This window comes from Tyto alba, unplaced genomic scaffold, assembly GCF_018691265.1.
Source record: "Tyto alba isolate M040663 unplaced genomic scaffold, T.alba_DEE_v4.0 Super-Scaffold_6, whole genome shotgun sequence".
Lineage (NCBI taxonomy): Eukaryota > Metazoa > Chordata > Aves > Strigiformes > Tytonidae > Tyto > Tyto alba.
This window is the reverse complement of record NW_024881327.1, coordinates 44,428,322-44,442,829: the sequence shown is the minus strand read 5'-3', so window position 1 is coordinate 44,442,829 and position 14,508 is coordinate 44,428,322. Positions and strand designations below refer to the sequence as shown.

The 14,508-nt window shown below is 38.7% G+C and overlaps 1 protein-coding gene across 1 annotated transcript in view; it reads right to left on the bottom strand.

The window, feature by feature from the left end:
- Window positions 1–1,353: 1,353 nt before the first annotated feature.
- The window catches only part of CPZ (carboxypeptidase Z), a 34,582-nt gene continuing 21,427 nt past the window's right edge, over window positions 1,354–14,508 (bottom strand). Inside the window, exons 7-11 of the mRNA XM_032987367.2 lie at window positions 12,350–12,508; window positions 8,186–8,321; window positions 6,965–7,104; window positions 4,212–4,311; window positions 1,354–2,439 (exon numbers count right to left, since the gene is read on the bottom strand). Of these exons, the coding sequence (XP_032843258.2) occupies window positions 2,084–2,439; window positions 4,212–4,311; window positions 6,965–7,104; window positions 8,186–8,321; window positions 12,350–12,508 (891 nt within the window). The 3' untranslated portion in view covers window positions 1,354–2,083. The remainder of the gene's footprint in view (window positions 2,440–4,211; window positions 4,312–6,964; window positions 7,105–8,185; window positions 8,322–12,349; window positions 12,509–14,508) is intronic.

The window sequence follows — 14,508 nt, the reverse complement described above, 5'->3', positions numbered from 1 at the left end:
AACATAACACATCTTTACAATCTTCCCAGAAAATCATCTTTCCCAAGTCTTGACTGCCATCTGTTATTTCAACTTGGGACTCCAGGAAAGAAGAGGATTTCCTGCACAGTCATTCTGCTTTGCATTTCAATGGGCTTGGGTTTACTGTGATTAGTTGAAAAAAATTCTAAATAGCCCTGTAAGAATCTAGGAAATACTTACAGAAAGCATCTTTCTAAGTGTGCAAGACATTAAGTGCATAAAAAGAGCAACTAATAGCCAGCAGTTTGACATATTGTTCTGATTTTGTTAGGTTTATCACTGTTTTTACAGAATGACGGCTTCAAGTAAAATGACCGCAGAGAACAGTAGTAATACTTATTACGGGAAATAAAGTCTGGAGGCTTATCTCTTGCTTGCTTATCTTTGGTATATTTAGGATTCAGAGTTTCTTTAACTTGGCAAACCTGGGCATGCAGTACATTCACTCCCATATAATTATTTTTTGTTAATGCTATGAAATTGTTTTACATAGTCTCCAGACTTGCAGACATTCAAGCACATGAATAACAGACTCCTAACTTCAATCAGATTACAACTGGGAATAAGGTATTTAGGCATGTGCAGCATCTGGTTGCAGAATTAAGATCATTCATCTCTTGGGTCTTCTTAGGCAATTATAGTATGAGGTATGTGCACATGGACTATGAGATTCATGCAATGTGGACTTCTTTACCTAAGATGAGCAAAATGTTTTTAGAAATCAAAGGGCAATCCAGACAGCTAATCCAGCAGCTCCTGCAGTAAGTACATCAGCTCCAAACAATCTCCCTTTTCACACTCTGGCATTTAGATGAGGAAATAGTGTGAGTATATAGAGTTCATTAACCAGTTCAAGCCAAAATGAAGTGTGGGCCTATGTTTTTCATCACAATCAAAGATTTTTTTTTTAATCATCCTAAAAAAGACATTACATCTGATGTCTGAGAGAGGACAGAGTCTTGCAAGACTGATATTCACCTAGATTTACCCAACTTGAAAAGAATTTTGTGATTTCTTTGGTGTCTACTAGTTTCATTAAGTACATTGACTCAAAACAGTGCATGATGTTAACAACCTTAGTATAACACGTCTCCTTTTAACCTAAATTCCTCACAGATTCTCTCATGTTTTTTTCTACATCATAGGATATGTGTATTTCTCATAGTAAAAGAATTTTTCAGTATTTTTCTGAAATAGATTGAAAATATATTTGCTTAACAGATTAAAAGCTGTTCAAATTATATTAACTTTTAAGCATCATAAAGATTGGATATTCAAACTCCCTGGAACAGAGTTTACTTTCCAAGGATTTTTCTTGATTTGATGGGCCTACACATGGTGCAAGAAATTTCAAAGGAGGAAGGCTGTAAAGATTTAACACTTTTAATACATATGTCTTCAAAGGAAATCTTATGAAAATTTTCTTGGGAAAGTATGTTATTACTGATACCAACCCGCCTGTGAGCAGCCCATCCTACTGAGCATGTTACTTACTCAGATGCATATTTATTTCCGAACTCCTAAGAGTTTTATTTTTCTGTCCGAAACAATGCTAATATCACATAATGAATTTTACAAAAATCATTGTGAGCTGTATTAGAAGAGATAATGAACTGAACTTAATATGCTAAAATCACGTAAAAAGAGGAAAGAAAAGAGTTTTCTGAATGTTTCTGAAAGTTGCTTTTAGCACATAGACATTAATGTGTTAAGACATGTACAAAAATGTATTAAAGGTTCAGGAATATTTTCCTGCAGGTACTTAGAACCTAATAAATAATGACTGTGATGATAAACTACATGGGCAGAAGTACAGAGCATTACCAAGAAAAAAAACTTCATAAAACCCTGCCTTTGAACGGGTGTGCACCATTGTTTTTAATATATAAAACCACTTGAACATACTCAGTTGCATGTGAAAAGAAAACAAAAGAAGTAAGCGTGCTTGAATTAACATCGTTATTTTCAAATGAAACAGATTTAAATATTGCCAAGAGCAGTGAGAGTGTGGAGTCGGGTGGAAGGGCAGCAGGGTGAGGTGATCCGAGCACCGTGACACATTTCAGTGCTTCTTGAGCAGCCACAGAGGTTTGTGCAGGTCTAGAGAGCTGAAGTAAGACCACCACCAGGGCTTCTCCCTGCCCGGCGGAGGCCCACCTCGAGCCTCGGGCTGCCCATGTTGGGCGTGAGGGTCAAAAAGTTCCAGCGGGTCGTATGGGTCGTACATGTCTTCCATTGAGCGGCGGAGGAGTTTGTTGGGCCAAGCCTCAACAGGGCGCAACACAAAGTCGACTCGCCCAGCCCGTTTCATCTTGGCAGGAAGGGTGACCCTCTTCATCACCCGGCTGTATCCTGCTGCTTGGGCGCTGATTATGTACGTCCCCGGAGGCAGGAGCCGCCAGTAGTCTCCATCAGCAGCTTAGGAAAGGTAAAGGCACAAGAAAACTGAGCTTAGTTTTTAGCCTTGCATCCTTTGTACTTATATACTCACATACACGTGCATGCACTGATTGCGCAAGCATTTAGGGGGCAGGTTTTGAAAGGATCTCAGATTTTGATTCAGATTTTGAAGAAAGTTCAGATGGAAACTCTTGAATGACAAAAAGGGACTCCACCTATTAAAATCAGGCCTTTGGGAGCTAATGTAGTAAAATTCACATGCAAAATGCCAGTAACTGCTGTGCCTGTATCGCAGAGAAGGGAAGCTTTCCTTCATGTTGCTCTCCCATGGGTACAAGGAATAACTCCAAAGAAATCAAAGGCATTTAAAACTCTGTGAAACTTAAGAAAGTGAAAGCAGAATGCAGGCTGCAGTATATATATAGCATGTCTAAGAAGCTAAGAAATCCCTGCTTTTATTATATTACATTCAATTATTTTGCAGACGTTATAGCACATAAGACTATAGAGTCGGAGCTGCAGCTGGTATAAATTGCCATTAGTGTAAAATGGGTGTAAATTTCCTCCAGCTGAAGGTTATAGCCTGCAGGCAAAAGCAGGGAGTTTTAAAACAGAATATTTATTCTTCATTTTATATTTCCTTTATTTTGAATGGCAAGTTTCTTAGCTCAGTTAATGTTGCTTTAATGCTATTTTCTCATGGAATTTCTCAGTCTTTTTTAACACTGAAATTAAAAGACTTTTTAATCACATGACATTCTTAACCCCACCTAACTCAAGAACAAATACTCCTTTTTCTTTCAATGTAAACACATTTTTTACTTAATTCTTAATTCTTTAAAGGTCCACTGCCAATGGAAAGCCATTGTCTGGGAAGAAGTTTGAAAAAGACCCTAATTCATGCCAGAGTCTCCCACCAGCCTCAAGAATCTGCATCATCCCCACTATTGTATCCCCTCTAATGTTAGTTTTTTTTGAAAGCTGGAAAGCATCCACTACATTATAAACCATTCTGGCTTTACGAATTGATTCAACAACTATCATTAGAGCAAAATGTTAACATTCAAGTCTTTTATTTTGCACTTCTATAGCCTACCCTGTTCTCAGTGAAATCAATAATAAAATGAGAACATTGATTTCAGTGAGAGCCTAAAAGCTCAGAACTTTATGGCTGTGAAAATTAACAGTTGCATATGTCTCAATACCTGTTTACAAGCTGGCGACAGGTATAAAGTGAACATAATTCAATGTTCTAGATTTTTGCATTTGATATGAATATTGTCCAAAAATTGCATATATTTATGCTTTTCTACATGAACAAAAATACTTGCTGGCCCTGCAATCAATGCAGTTATTAGGGTTGTTAAAGTCAGTGCAGATCCTATTCTAATGTCTACACCTCATGCTCACAATATTTCAACTAACATGTTCTATCAGGGGTCCATACATCCACGTGATGTGTTACAGCCCCTGAGGAGGGCTGTTGCCATATTCCACAAACATGAAACGTAAGGTGGATTTCTGAATCTCACTGAAGACACATTGGATTTGATGGACAGCAGACAGTTCCAGATGGAAGTTTTAACAGCTAGGACTATGTCAGCCCAGAGACATGACAGACTCAAGAGCCAGTTTGATATGTCTTCTCTCTTGTTGTTCTAGAAACCCATAGCTGAGCTTTCAATTCTCCATTAAGGTACAATTTCTATCAAATACAACAAGACTTTTGCAGGTTGAGATCTCAGTGCTTTCACTGTGTCCCAGGAAAAAGCTCAAACTAAAAATATTACCTGTGGTGACATCATGCTGGATGCCCCTGACTGAAATACGAGCATTTTTTATTGGGTTGCCAAACTTATCAGACACAATTCCTTTTATTCCCCGATGAACCTGACAAAGGAAAGCAAAGTTAGATGGGAGTAATTTTTTACTGTACCACCTCCTCATCTTCTACAAGGAAAACCCTGTAGAGAGGAAACAACTTTCAAGATATTCAACACATTACAGGGGCTCTCAGGAGCTACTCCAGATCACATTCTCTATTTTGGGAGTTTCAAGGGGGCTGAGGGAAAGGGATAACTAAACAAGAGCTTTTTGGGGGGCTAGATATGTGGGTCTGTATTGAGAGACCCTTCTCTGCACAGATCATTGGCACCTCATGATCTGAACACTGTATTTAAAGACTGTTTCTGAAAGTCTGCCCTAGACCCAGAACCACAAAAAAATTAGAAGTTAAGGTTTAAAAAACCCAATCTATATACAATGAGAAGGCATGACTTATCTAATTGGAATTCATAATCACTCTGTTGCCTACACTTCACTACATGTCAGAATGGCATGATAGCAGTGTGTATAATAACCTTTTTCTCTTCCCTGCTGCTTGAGCTGATGAGAAACATGCTTGGTGACAAACTAAAGAGTGATGTGAATTCTGTCATACAAAGAGGTGCACAAACAGCTCACTATATTTGAAGTTCAATAATATATTACAAAACAGGAAAAAATCCAACTATTTAAACATTAAACCTCTTAAGGTTCTCTTTTGCAACCTTCCAAAATGAAAACATTTTCTATTGGAAACTCTATATGACCTTTTTAAATTAAAAGTAATTGCACTTCGATTTTTCCCCCAAACCACTATAATCAGCTTGAGCTGTTCTTTATTTCACTTTGCTCCCTCCTTCTTTCTCTTCCTTTCAATTTTCCCTCCCCATTATCCTTTGTCACAAAAGAATAGAAACAAGAACAAAGCATCAAAACAAGGGAAAAAATATATACTTGTTTTTCTATTGGAATATAAAGATGTTTAAAAATAAACATTAAAATATCCAACTTTACAGTGATTCTTAATATGGAGCTGGAAAAAAATAAGTCTAGTCTAGTGACAGCAGTTTTTTATTTAAAGTGAGGCTGTGTTTCACTGTTCTTCTTAAACAGCTGTTCCATACCGAGTGGAGATATTCACTGGAGAGTTTAGGAACAACTCAGTATAAGGACTTGAAAACTGTCCCTTAAGAACTACGATGATGAAGCACTACAATTTACTTTTCAGCATGGACTTGAGGATTTGTCATATGGATAGTGGGTAAATCTGGTCAGAAGAATCATCTCTAACCCAAATTTAATTTACCGTGTAGACATACTCAAAGTAGTATGACCTCATCCAACTTCAATAATTTTGCAATTACAACATGATGGGATAAAAATGACAAAATTGAAATTTCTTTATTGCTGTTGTTTATTCTTCCTTTAGTAAATACATTATTTTTTGTTTTGCTTCAAGTCTGTGCCACATAAGTTTGGGAGAGTGTTTTGATATCACTTCAGATGGGGAGAAGAGATCAGCATTTATGAAAATGAATTCTACTTCTGCGTGTTAAGCCAAGTAGATTTGTACACACACCAAACAGCCTGGTATATATCAGAATAAGAAAAGTTTGAATTGGTTATGGCAGACTTAATCTTTATCAGGAGTAATTCAGTCATCCTTATCTACAGAGTTGTTTTGCTTACTGTCCTGCGTTTACTCAAAAAGCTTTTCCAGCATACACTTCTACAGTATCTCATACCATAAAAATCTTTACATCTTGAAGACTTCAACTGCAATATATATGGATTTAACCCAGTTCCATTTGGATTCACTAAAACTCATTTTCATCAGACAGCTGTAAAATGAAATGAGTTTGGTGGTCTGTACTGTTAGACTTTATTGAATGATAATACTTACCACAAGTAGCAAGAGGTTGCTTTGAAAGGCCATAAAAACACTCCTAACAATTTTATATTACTGCGTACTCTATCAAAATAAGGCATGACAGAAAGCTAATCTACTAATGGCTGAGACAAAGATGAGCAACTTCTGTTTCTGTGTTCACTTACTTATTGTCAGTGAAGTATTTGTTTTTGCCGAGCTTAACCTTATTATTAAAAATGACTTCTAAGTGGCATGATTTAATGCTCACAGACATACAGTTGTTCCTTTAGAAGATCAGGTTTCAGATCTTTCTAAACTACTTTCATAAAGAAATAAAGCTGAAAAGCATGGAAACTGCATTTCTAGAAAGATACTTAGAACCTCTCCATTTTAGCTGAATCTAAATCTCCTGCTGCCATGCAGTAGGGTTTGGGCCACAAGCATGGAATATGGAAAGGAAAAAGTTCCAGGAAGCTCTCTGGAAAGCAGATCTTGTTGGTTTATTCTTCAAGAGAAAGGTTGATTCATATTTTTCTGAATATGTAGGTTTTTTTCTAGCATACGAATTTGGACAGTTGATCTATAATGTTATACAAAGTATTTACGGACAACTACTTTTTCACTGTTTTCAAGGCCTTTACAATCCTCAATCTCCACCCCTCCTGCAATATAGGCAAAATATTATCCTTGTGTCCTGCCAAACTGAGGCACAGTGGCACCTGGTGGAGTGTGATGATTGATTTGGTGCTATCTTGATAACTAACTGTGGAAACAGGAAAGAAATTAATATTAACAAAGAATGAAGAATAAAAACTGCAAGCACAAGGGCCTGTAAAAGCAGAGCCATACCATTTCCATGTAATTCAGAAGGGCATCTCTGTTTTCATGCCAGATTGTAAACAGCTCTTCCTCCAAAGGAAACTTTTCGCATCCTACCTCCACGGTAACTTCAAAGCAATTTGTGTGAAGGTAGTTAAAATCTGCCATACCTATAGGTTTCAAAAGACAAAGGAGAGATCATGAACAAGCCATGTAACCCTTAACAGGAGCTTTGCTGTTGCAGTCAGCAGAATGCAGTCCCTGTGGGTGTGGATTAATATATCGTAAAGAGTGTGCATGGACAATATATAAAAAGTATTCAACAGATTCAGAATTCTAGAAATCATTTCAACTATGAATTAATTAATGACAATGACACTTCTTTCAGGCGAAAAAGCAGCATTTTAAATTATTATTCACCTGACCAAGAAGTAGAGATAGAGAGATGAGGATTGGTTAATCACGGTAATTGGATAATCGGCTGTATCAGAGGTTATTGCCAAGGGTCACCAGTAAAGAGATGACCTTTTGCCATTAGTCTGTTCAAAACTGTTTATGTACAAAAGACATTGGATATAATTTTCAGAAGAATGTAAGCCAAAGATATCTAAACCAAATTCTCACTCATGCCTCAAAAGCTTTCTAAATGCCTAGTTTCAACATAATTATTTGGGGATCCAGCTGAGTCCTATTTGAAAACATAACTGAAGCACTGCTGAAAATTTATGAACACTGATATTTCATTGAGCCAGTGTTCCAGGAATCCTGAAGAAAACTAAATACTATTATTGGGGAAATCAAATTAGCAACATAAGCACAAATGAATGAGATGTTTGTCTCTGTTGTAGTTTTCCCTGTAAAAGAGTTTCTATAAACAGATTGAAAAAGCAGCACTTGCATAATCTACAAGATGGATTCAAACCCATGCTGCTAAGGAATGAGAGCATAGCATTACGTATTTATTTCTAGAGTTGAAAGCCAGAATGATATTACATGCAATAACAAATTTGACCCTCGTATAGCTTGTTAACTTTCCTCAGGTCATATCAGGGCTGAACACATCCCATGGTATCTGAATATAAATGTTATCAGTGTACATTTTGCTATTTAAATCCCTTACAAGTTTCGTTTTGCAGGGGTTTGACCTAAAGTAAACTGAAATGAATAAAATTATTTCTTTCAAACCCTTGTGTCTCATAAAGGTCATATAGAGGTTTTACCTCACTTGATATGATGGTAAAGTGGTTTTACCTCCAGTGAAGCTGTACCACTCAGCACCATTTATAATACCTCCACGTTTTACAAAATTTCCACCACAACGAAGTTCAGATCGGTCAGAGATGACTGGATGTGCATCTGCATAGGCTTTAGCCAGCATTTTAAACACCTGTAACAAAAGGGTTTGAAATACATTTACTTTTACAAACTGTAAACACTGTCATTACTGCTAGTAACTATTGCTGTTGCAAGTCCAGAGAATACAATGAGCCACCCTGAATCCTTGAAGCTGATGGACAGGGTGAACCTCCATGCAAGGATATTCTGCCACGAAGTTTTCACTTGTGTTCTTCTCCAAGGTCCTTCTCTGCAATCCAACACATTTATCCAGAGACAGCATTAAATACCCATGGATTTTGTGATACTTAGCTTCAACCTATGATCTGGGGCAGGAGTAGAGGGCTTGTGTTTTTGTAATGCATGTCCCAGGTTTTAAAGCTGATACTAACTCTCCTCGTTATGTTTTAGTTCTTGCTATTTTTACCCTTTCAAAAATACCTACAACAGCCTCAGCCCAACCAGATCTTTGCATTGGCTGCTGCTGTTTAAAATAGACAGTGCCAATTTGCTTTGCACTTATCACTCACAAAGGACAAACTGCCAGTTTGATCTCAGTGACAGTTGCTTCTTTGTGGGGCAGAACCCATTCCTAAAAAGCAAAGGATAGGATGTGGTGATGGAGAATGTCACCACTGATTACCTAATAGTGTTCATACTGATGAAGATCAGAGGAGTCACCACTCAGAAAGGAAAAGTGACAAGTACATGTAGTGAAGACAGAAGAAACAGCAGTGGTCTGCAGAAACCATTTCTTAGAATCAGGTTCCTGACACTTGTCTTCAACGTTTATTCCAACTTTGTACAGAAATCCTCCCTCTCCTTTTTGTTTATTTGAACCTCATCTACAAAAGGTATCATTTCAGATTTCAACACTGAAATGAGAGCAATTATCAGATGTTACTAGAACCTACTACTTAGCATCATGAGTTTCATTGCATATTGCTTAAGACAAAGTGTGCAAGAAGTTGGATAGCTAAAATTCTATTTTCAGGAGTGATCCTAAAACTCTATGCTTGCTGTTGTCATCAAGGATAAAAAACAAAATGACCAAGCACACGACTTTGATCTAATATTTATGAATGTTTCTAATAATCACAAGCTGAGCCAATTATGGGATCAGGTAGGTGACTGAGGAAAGGTGGAAAGAAAGTGTTATGTGAGTATAAAGACAGTTTACCAAAATACTTCTTATGACCAGACTCTAAATATTCTGACAATATAAAACGTTTTTGCATTTCTAGCTCTGTGTCTAAGTATTGCTCAGCCCAGAAAATTAAGCCTCCTTCAAAGTTCTGCTGGAAAGAAATGGATGTTAATTAAATATGTTAAGCAGAACTTTTACTGCCAATAGGGTGGGGCCAAGCCCACTACCTTTAATTTCTACAGGAATTTGGGTCACAGTCCTGAACCTTCTGTGGAATATATTTGCTAAAATTTAGAAGGTGCCTATGTGACTTATGAGTAAGTTCCTCACCTTTCCCAAAGACATCTGCAGATGTTTTCTTTCCAGTGACCAAGTCTTTCTTCTCTTGTTTCAAACCAAGAGGCATAAGGCTTTTGCCTGACCACTAGTGCAAGTGAACAAAGACGGGTGGTAGTGAGAAGAGAAAGTAAGAAATTAAAAATCAAGTGAACTTGATTTTTGTAATAAAGTTAAACTTCTGCTTAAAAAAGTTAAAATGTGCTTGGATTCATTCATTATCACTTAGCAGCTAATGTATGACTAGTCATGGACCTCAAAAAACTTAGACATTTATGTGTAATACAGTGGAACGAAAAGGGAAAAACACAGAATAATCTTTGTCACTTTGGAAGCATGAGTCTTCCCCTGGTAAAACGAGGTCAGTGCTGTTACCTTGTCCAGCACTTTTACCCCACTGACTGTCTCAGGTTGGATTTTTCAGGGGAAGGGAAGGGAGTGTTTCCATTCACCAAAGGGAGTGAACTTGACTTGGTGTGCACATTTCCTTTCTGCTGAGCAGAGGCATCCATGCAGCTTCTTGTGTAACACAAAGTAACAAGAATCTGCTAAAAACATCTATCTTCACAAAAGCTGGAAAAATGGGAAAGTTCTGGTGGGATGAAACACTCAGATTAGGTGGGCTGAACCAGATGCAAGAATGTGAGTGTAAGGACATGGTCCAGCTTTGAGACCCCTTGACCTCAGCAGGTATCATCCCAGGCTGTGATGCAGGCTGAAGAGGCTTGAAATCTGCAGTGTCTTGAAGCAGGTGCCAAGAGGATCCTCATGCTATTGCACATGAGGGACACAGGGAGGTGGCATCACCCAGATGCATTTTTCAAACAGGGCAACCTGGTCTGAATATACTTCACAGAATTTGACTTCTAATTTCTGGCCATTCTCTGCACTGCAACATTTCACCCTGGGCTGCAGCCAAGGGTGCAAAATTGCCTCATTTCCCCTTGCACAGCAAATTCAACAGGTCAGTGGGCAGAACAAGGGTTATGGCTAATGTACAGCAGCTAAAACAAGCTGCTATACTTCAGGATACAGGTTCCCTGGCATCAGCAGCTGCAGGTGACATTATTTAAATGCAGGTCGCTTCACAGGTACAGGTTTTATAACTTTCTGGGCAAAATTTAAAGTGATACTGGTAGTGTTGTTAAGGTTCCTGTGCTGACTCATTTGAAAAATTGGTTTTAATTGAGGACATTCCTGGCCCTCCCCTGTATGTTTTAAACTTCCAAGAATGTAGCTAACTTCCCAGGCTTTGCAGCCACTGACTATGCAGCAGTCACGGGTGTGAGGTCCTGTATCTTACACCATTGCACCCCGGGGATGCCATTAGGGTTTGCCCAGTTGTGCACTGCATTGGGATGGAGCACTTTGTCCACGTGACTGCATCATTTCACTCAAAACACACATGCTGTCCCTCACTGGAGATGATGGAGGGACTGCTGTCCTTCCATCCCACAGCTGAACTGCTTCATAAGACACACACGGCCATATTCCTCCACCATCAACGTGTAAATCAGGATACCTCTAGCCCAGGTGATGGGATATAAGCACACAGGTTTATGATTTCCCCTAGTCCTCACCAAGAGCTGCTGTAGCTTTCATTACCACCCATCAGAGATTTCTCACATGGGCTTTCGACTGTGTGGTGCCTGGTTTATTTTACTGGTAAATCATTGTCATATACATGTAGTCAGTAGGTATTGTACAGCTCAGAAGAAATAGATTGATACAGAAAATATTTAGTAGTCATAAATATTTAATATGTGCTGGCGAGAATTGTCACTTTAGAGGAAGTCAGCCCAGACATATGTCCAAAGATGATGTCAAAGATCAACTTCTGACCATTTTCAACTGCCGTTTGTTATATAAAGAACCACTTTTTCTTAAGAGTCCATGGACATTTTTAACATACGCTAAAAGGCTGAAAAACTAGCTGTTCTCCTAGTGGACATGTTGGCAATTAATACTAGATTGAGGAAACCAAAGGGAAATAAGAAAGATGGCAAAAAATTTCACAGAAGATTTACAGTGAGTCCCAAATGGGGAACTTTCCAGGGACGAGAGGGGAAAACCATTTCTGTTCATCTGACCTGGAATAAATGTTACAAGGCTGCCACCATATGGCAGCTAGCCTTTTTTTTTTTTTTTTTTTTTTCCTAGAGATTTCAATGGAAAAAAACATTGCTGGTCAGGCTTGTTCCTTTTTTTCTGGAAATCAGTGGTAAAAATATCACAGCCTACACCCCTTAAATAGTAAAAGCCTGGCTTTTCCTAACCTGTGTCTTGTGAAATCATGTTTGGTCTCACAAAACATGGGTAGATCTTTACAGATCCAGCTAATAGTGTGTAAATGATCCTATATTTTAAAACACATTAAATAAGTGTATAAATATTTTTATATGTATATATAAATGTATTAAGTGTATAAACATGTGATTTATTACATATTTAACACATACATGCATCCATATACACACATGTATATAATCTAAACAAATCAAAGTTTATTATCTGTTAAAAGAAAAAGTTTCCACAGCTCCACATGTGCAAACCACACCAATACTCTTACCCTGCAAAAAAAAAAAAAAAAAAAATACCTTCTCATCAGGTGTAGGGGAGAACATTTTTTCTTCCATAGGATGCCTTGAATAGTCATAAGGATAGGTCACAACCAGCTCACCCCCATGGAGGCTGGCAGAAAGCACAAATGGGATAGACCTCAACCACTTCATGACTGCTTTCGTCTCAGGGGCCACCTGAAATCCAGGAAAAAGGAAAAAAAAGCTGTGAGTAGTCGTGCAGCTCTGAAGAGATCTGATCCTGAGCAGGATGAAGCCCAGCAGGGAAGGGAGTGTGTCAAAAAGGAGAATGCTGAGGCTTTTTGGATCTTGTAACCCAAAGGTTAATGGGGGAAGAGCGGCAGTTTGCTGCAGGGAACAGAGGAGACATATTGTTCACTGTGGAAAAACTGAAAAATAAGAAAGAGAAACTTTGATGGAAGAATCACATTTTATTACAGTGACATTTTCAGTAGTTCAAAGTGTTGATGACAGCGCTTTAGGCTTGAAAAATTGTGGCATTGTACTATTACTTGAAAAACAAACACCTTATCTAATTTAATTTCTGAATCGGCGGGATTGACTTTGGACAGATAAACTGGAATACAGGGATCAATTTGTAATTCTCAGCACTTGTTGGAAATACATTTTCTCATTTGCTATCTTTTGGCCCAGGTTCATCTGCAAATAAATGAAAACTAATGCACATAAAGCACAGCAACAACTGCAGTTTACCTGCATTGAACTGCTGCAGATAAGTCGCAAACTTTGTCTTTCTGACAGCCCATGCTCAGTAACAGTGGTCAAAGGAGTGGGCCCCGGACTCCCAAAGATGCTCAGGCACCCACCTCCCTCCCGCATACAGGAGGCTCCTTCATCCCCTTCTGAGGAGTAATTTCACAGACCTGCTCCGGTGTTAGCTAATTCTTAGGGGTAACAGTGTCATCTGGTGGCCGGTCCCTGCAAGCCCAAACACAGGCCACTGTCTTTGGAGGAGGTGAGGTTCTGTTCCTTGCAGTTTGTGAAGTTACCAGGGGAAAAGTGGGTGAGGGGAGAGGCTGCTAAACCAGAACTGGCTTTGCGCAAGTACAGACACGCAGGATTTTAAAAAAATGAGCAAGATCTGTTATGATGGACTTAGTCCAGCATCTATGTAGGGCTGCTAAAATTATATAACACCCTTTGAGGTGATTCCATCAGCTGTTAGAAAATCATCCATCCAGGATCCTAGAACAGCTAATGACTAGTAACAGTGAATCGAGTCAGCAATGTGCAGAAAAGAAACACAAACCAAACAAATGAACCAAACAAAAACCCTAAAGACCTACATGTTAGGTTTGCAAAAATTGTAATTCCTGCTTTCTTTTGATCAGTCCCTGTTCTGTTATTGATAAATCACAGCTTTGGGGATGCAAGGAGTAGCGCAAACTTAGGTGTGAAGCAGACAAAAACACTGTGAAGCAAAGGTGCACCACAGATGTGTTATATATTGTCCCAGCAATGAAGTAGAAAGCAAAGGGTCTCAGGAAAAAGCCTTCCTAAACACAGTTTTACCTGGAAAGATCTAAGAAGATATCACCCTGCCCATTCCTGTCCTAGGCAGAAGGCTACCTCTCTTCAGTTATTAACTGAGTCCTCCTAGTTTTCAGGTTTCCTTAAAATGCAATTCTGTAGTCATCGAGCTGAACTAGCGACTCCAACCACTGCAGCTGTGCTCTTTGAAAAGGCTGCACCTTGTACTTGGGAAGAAATAAGAACTTAAGGGTTCCAATTGCTGTAAGTGGAAACATTAAATTAGTAATTTGTGGTTAACATATGGACACAAGTCAGATTGTGCCCCTGGTCCTCAGGAGGAACAGGCCAGGCCCATTTTATATGCCAACCTAGTGGCAGGCTCCAAATCTCTGTGTTCCAACCCTTTCAACCTTGCTACTATAAAGAGTCAACTTAAATGGAAGACGAGATGTAAAAAGTAAGGTCTGACCAACTCAGGAACACACAGAATGCACTTTGCACACCAGAAACCTAATCAAGGTTTTTTGCATAATTGGGAAAATTAGACACAGAGTTTCCAGGAAGGGCATGACCTGAAAAACATTCTTAAAAGGGCAGATAAAGGGCACTCCAAAAGGAAAGGACAAATGCTCTGCACTCTTTGGAGTCTCACACACCCACTCATACAACACAGAGGTGGGAGA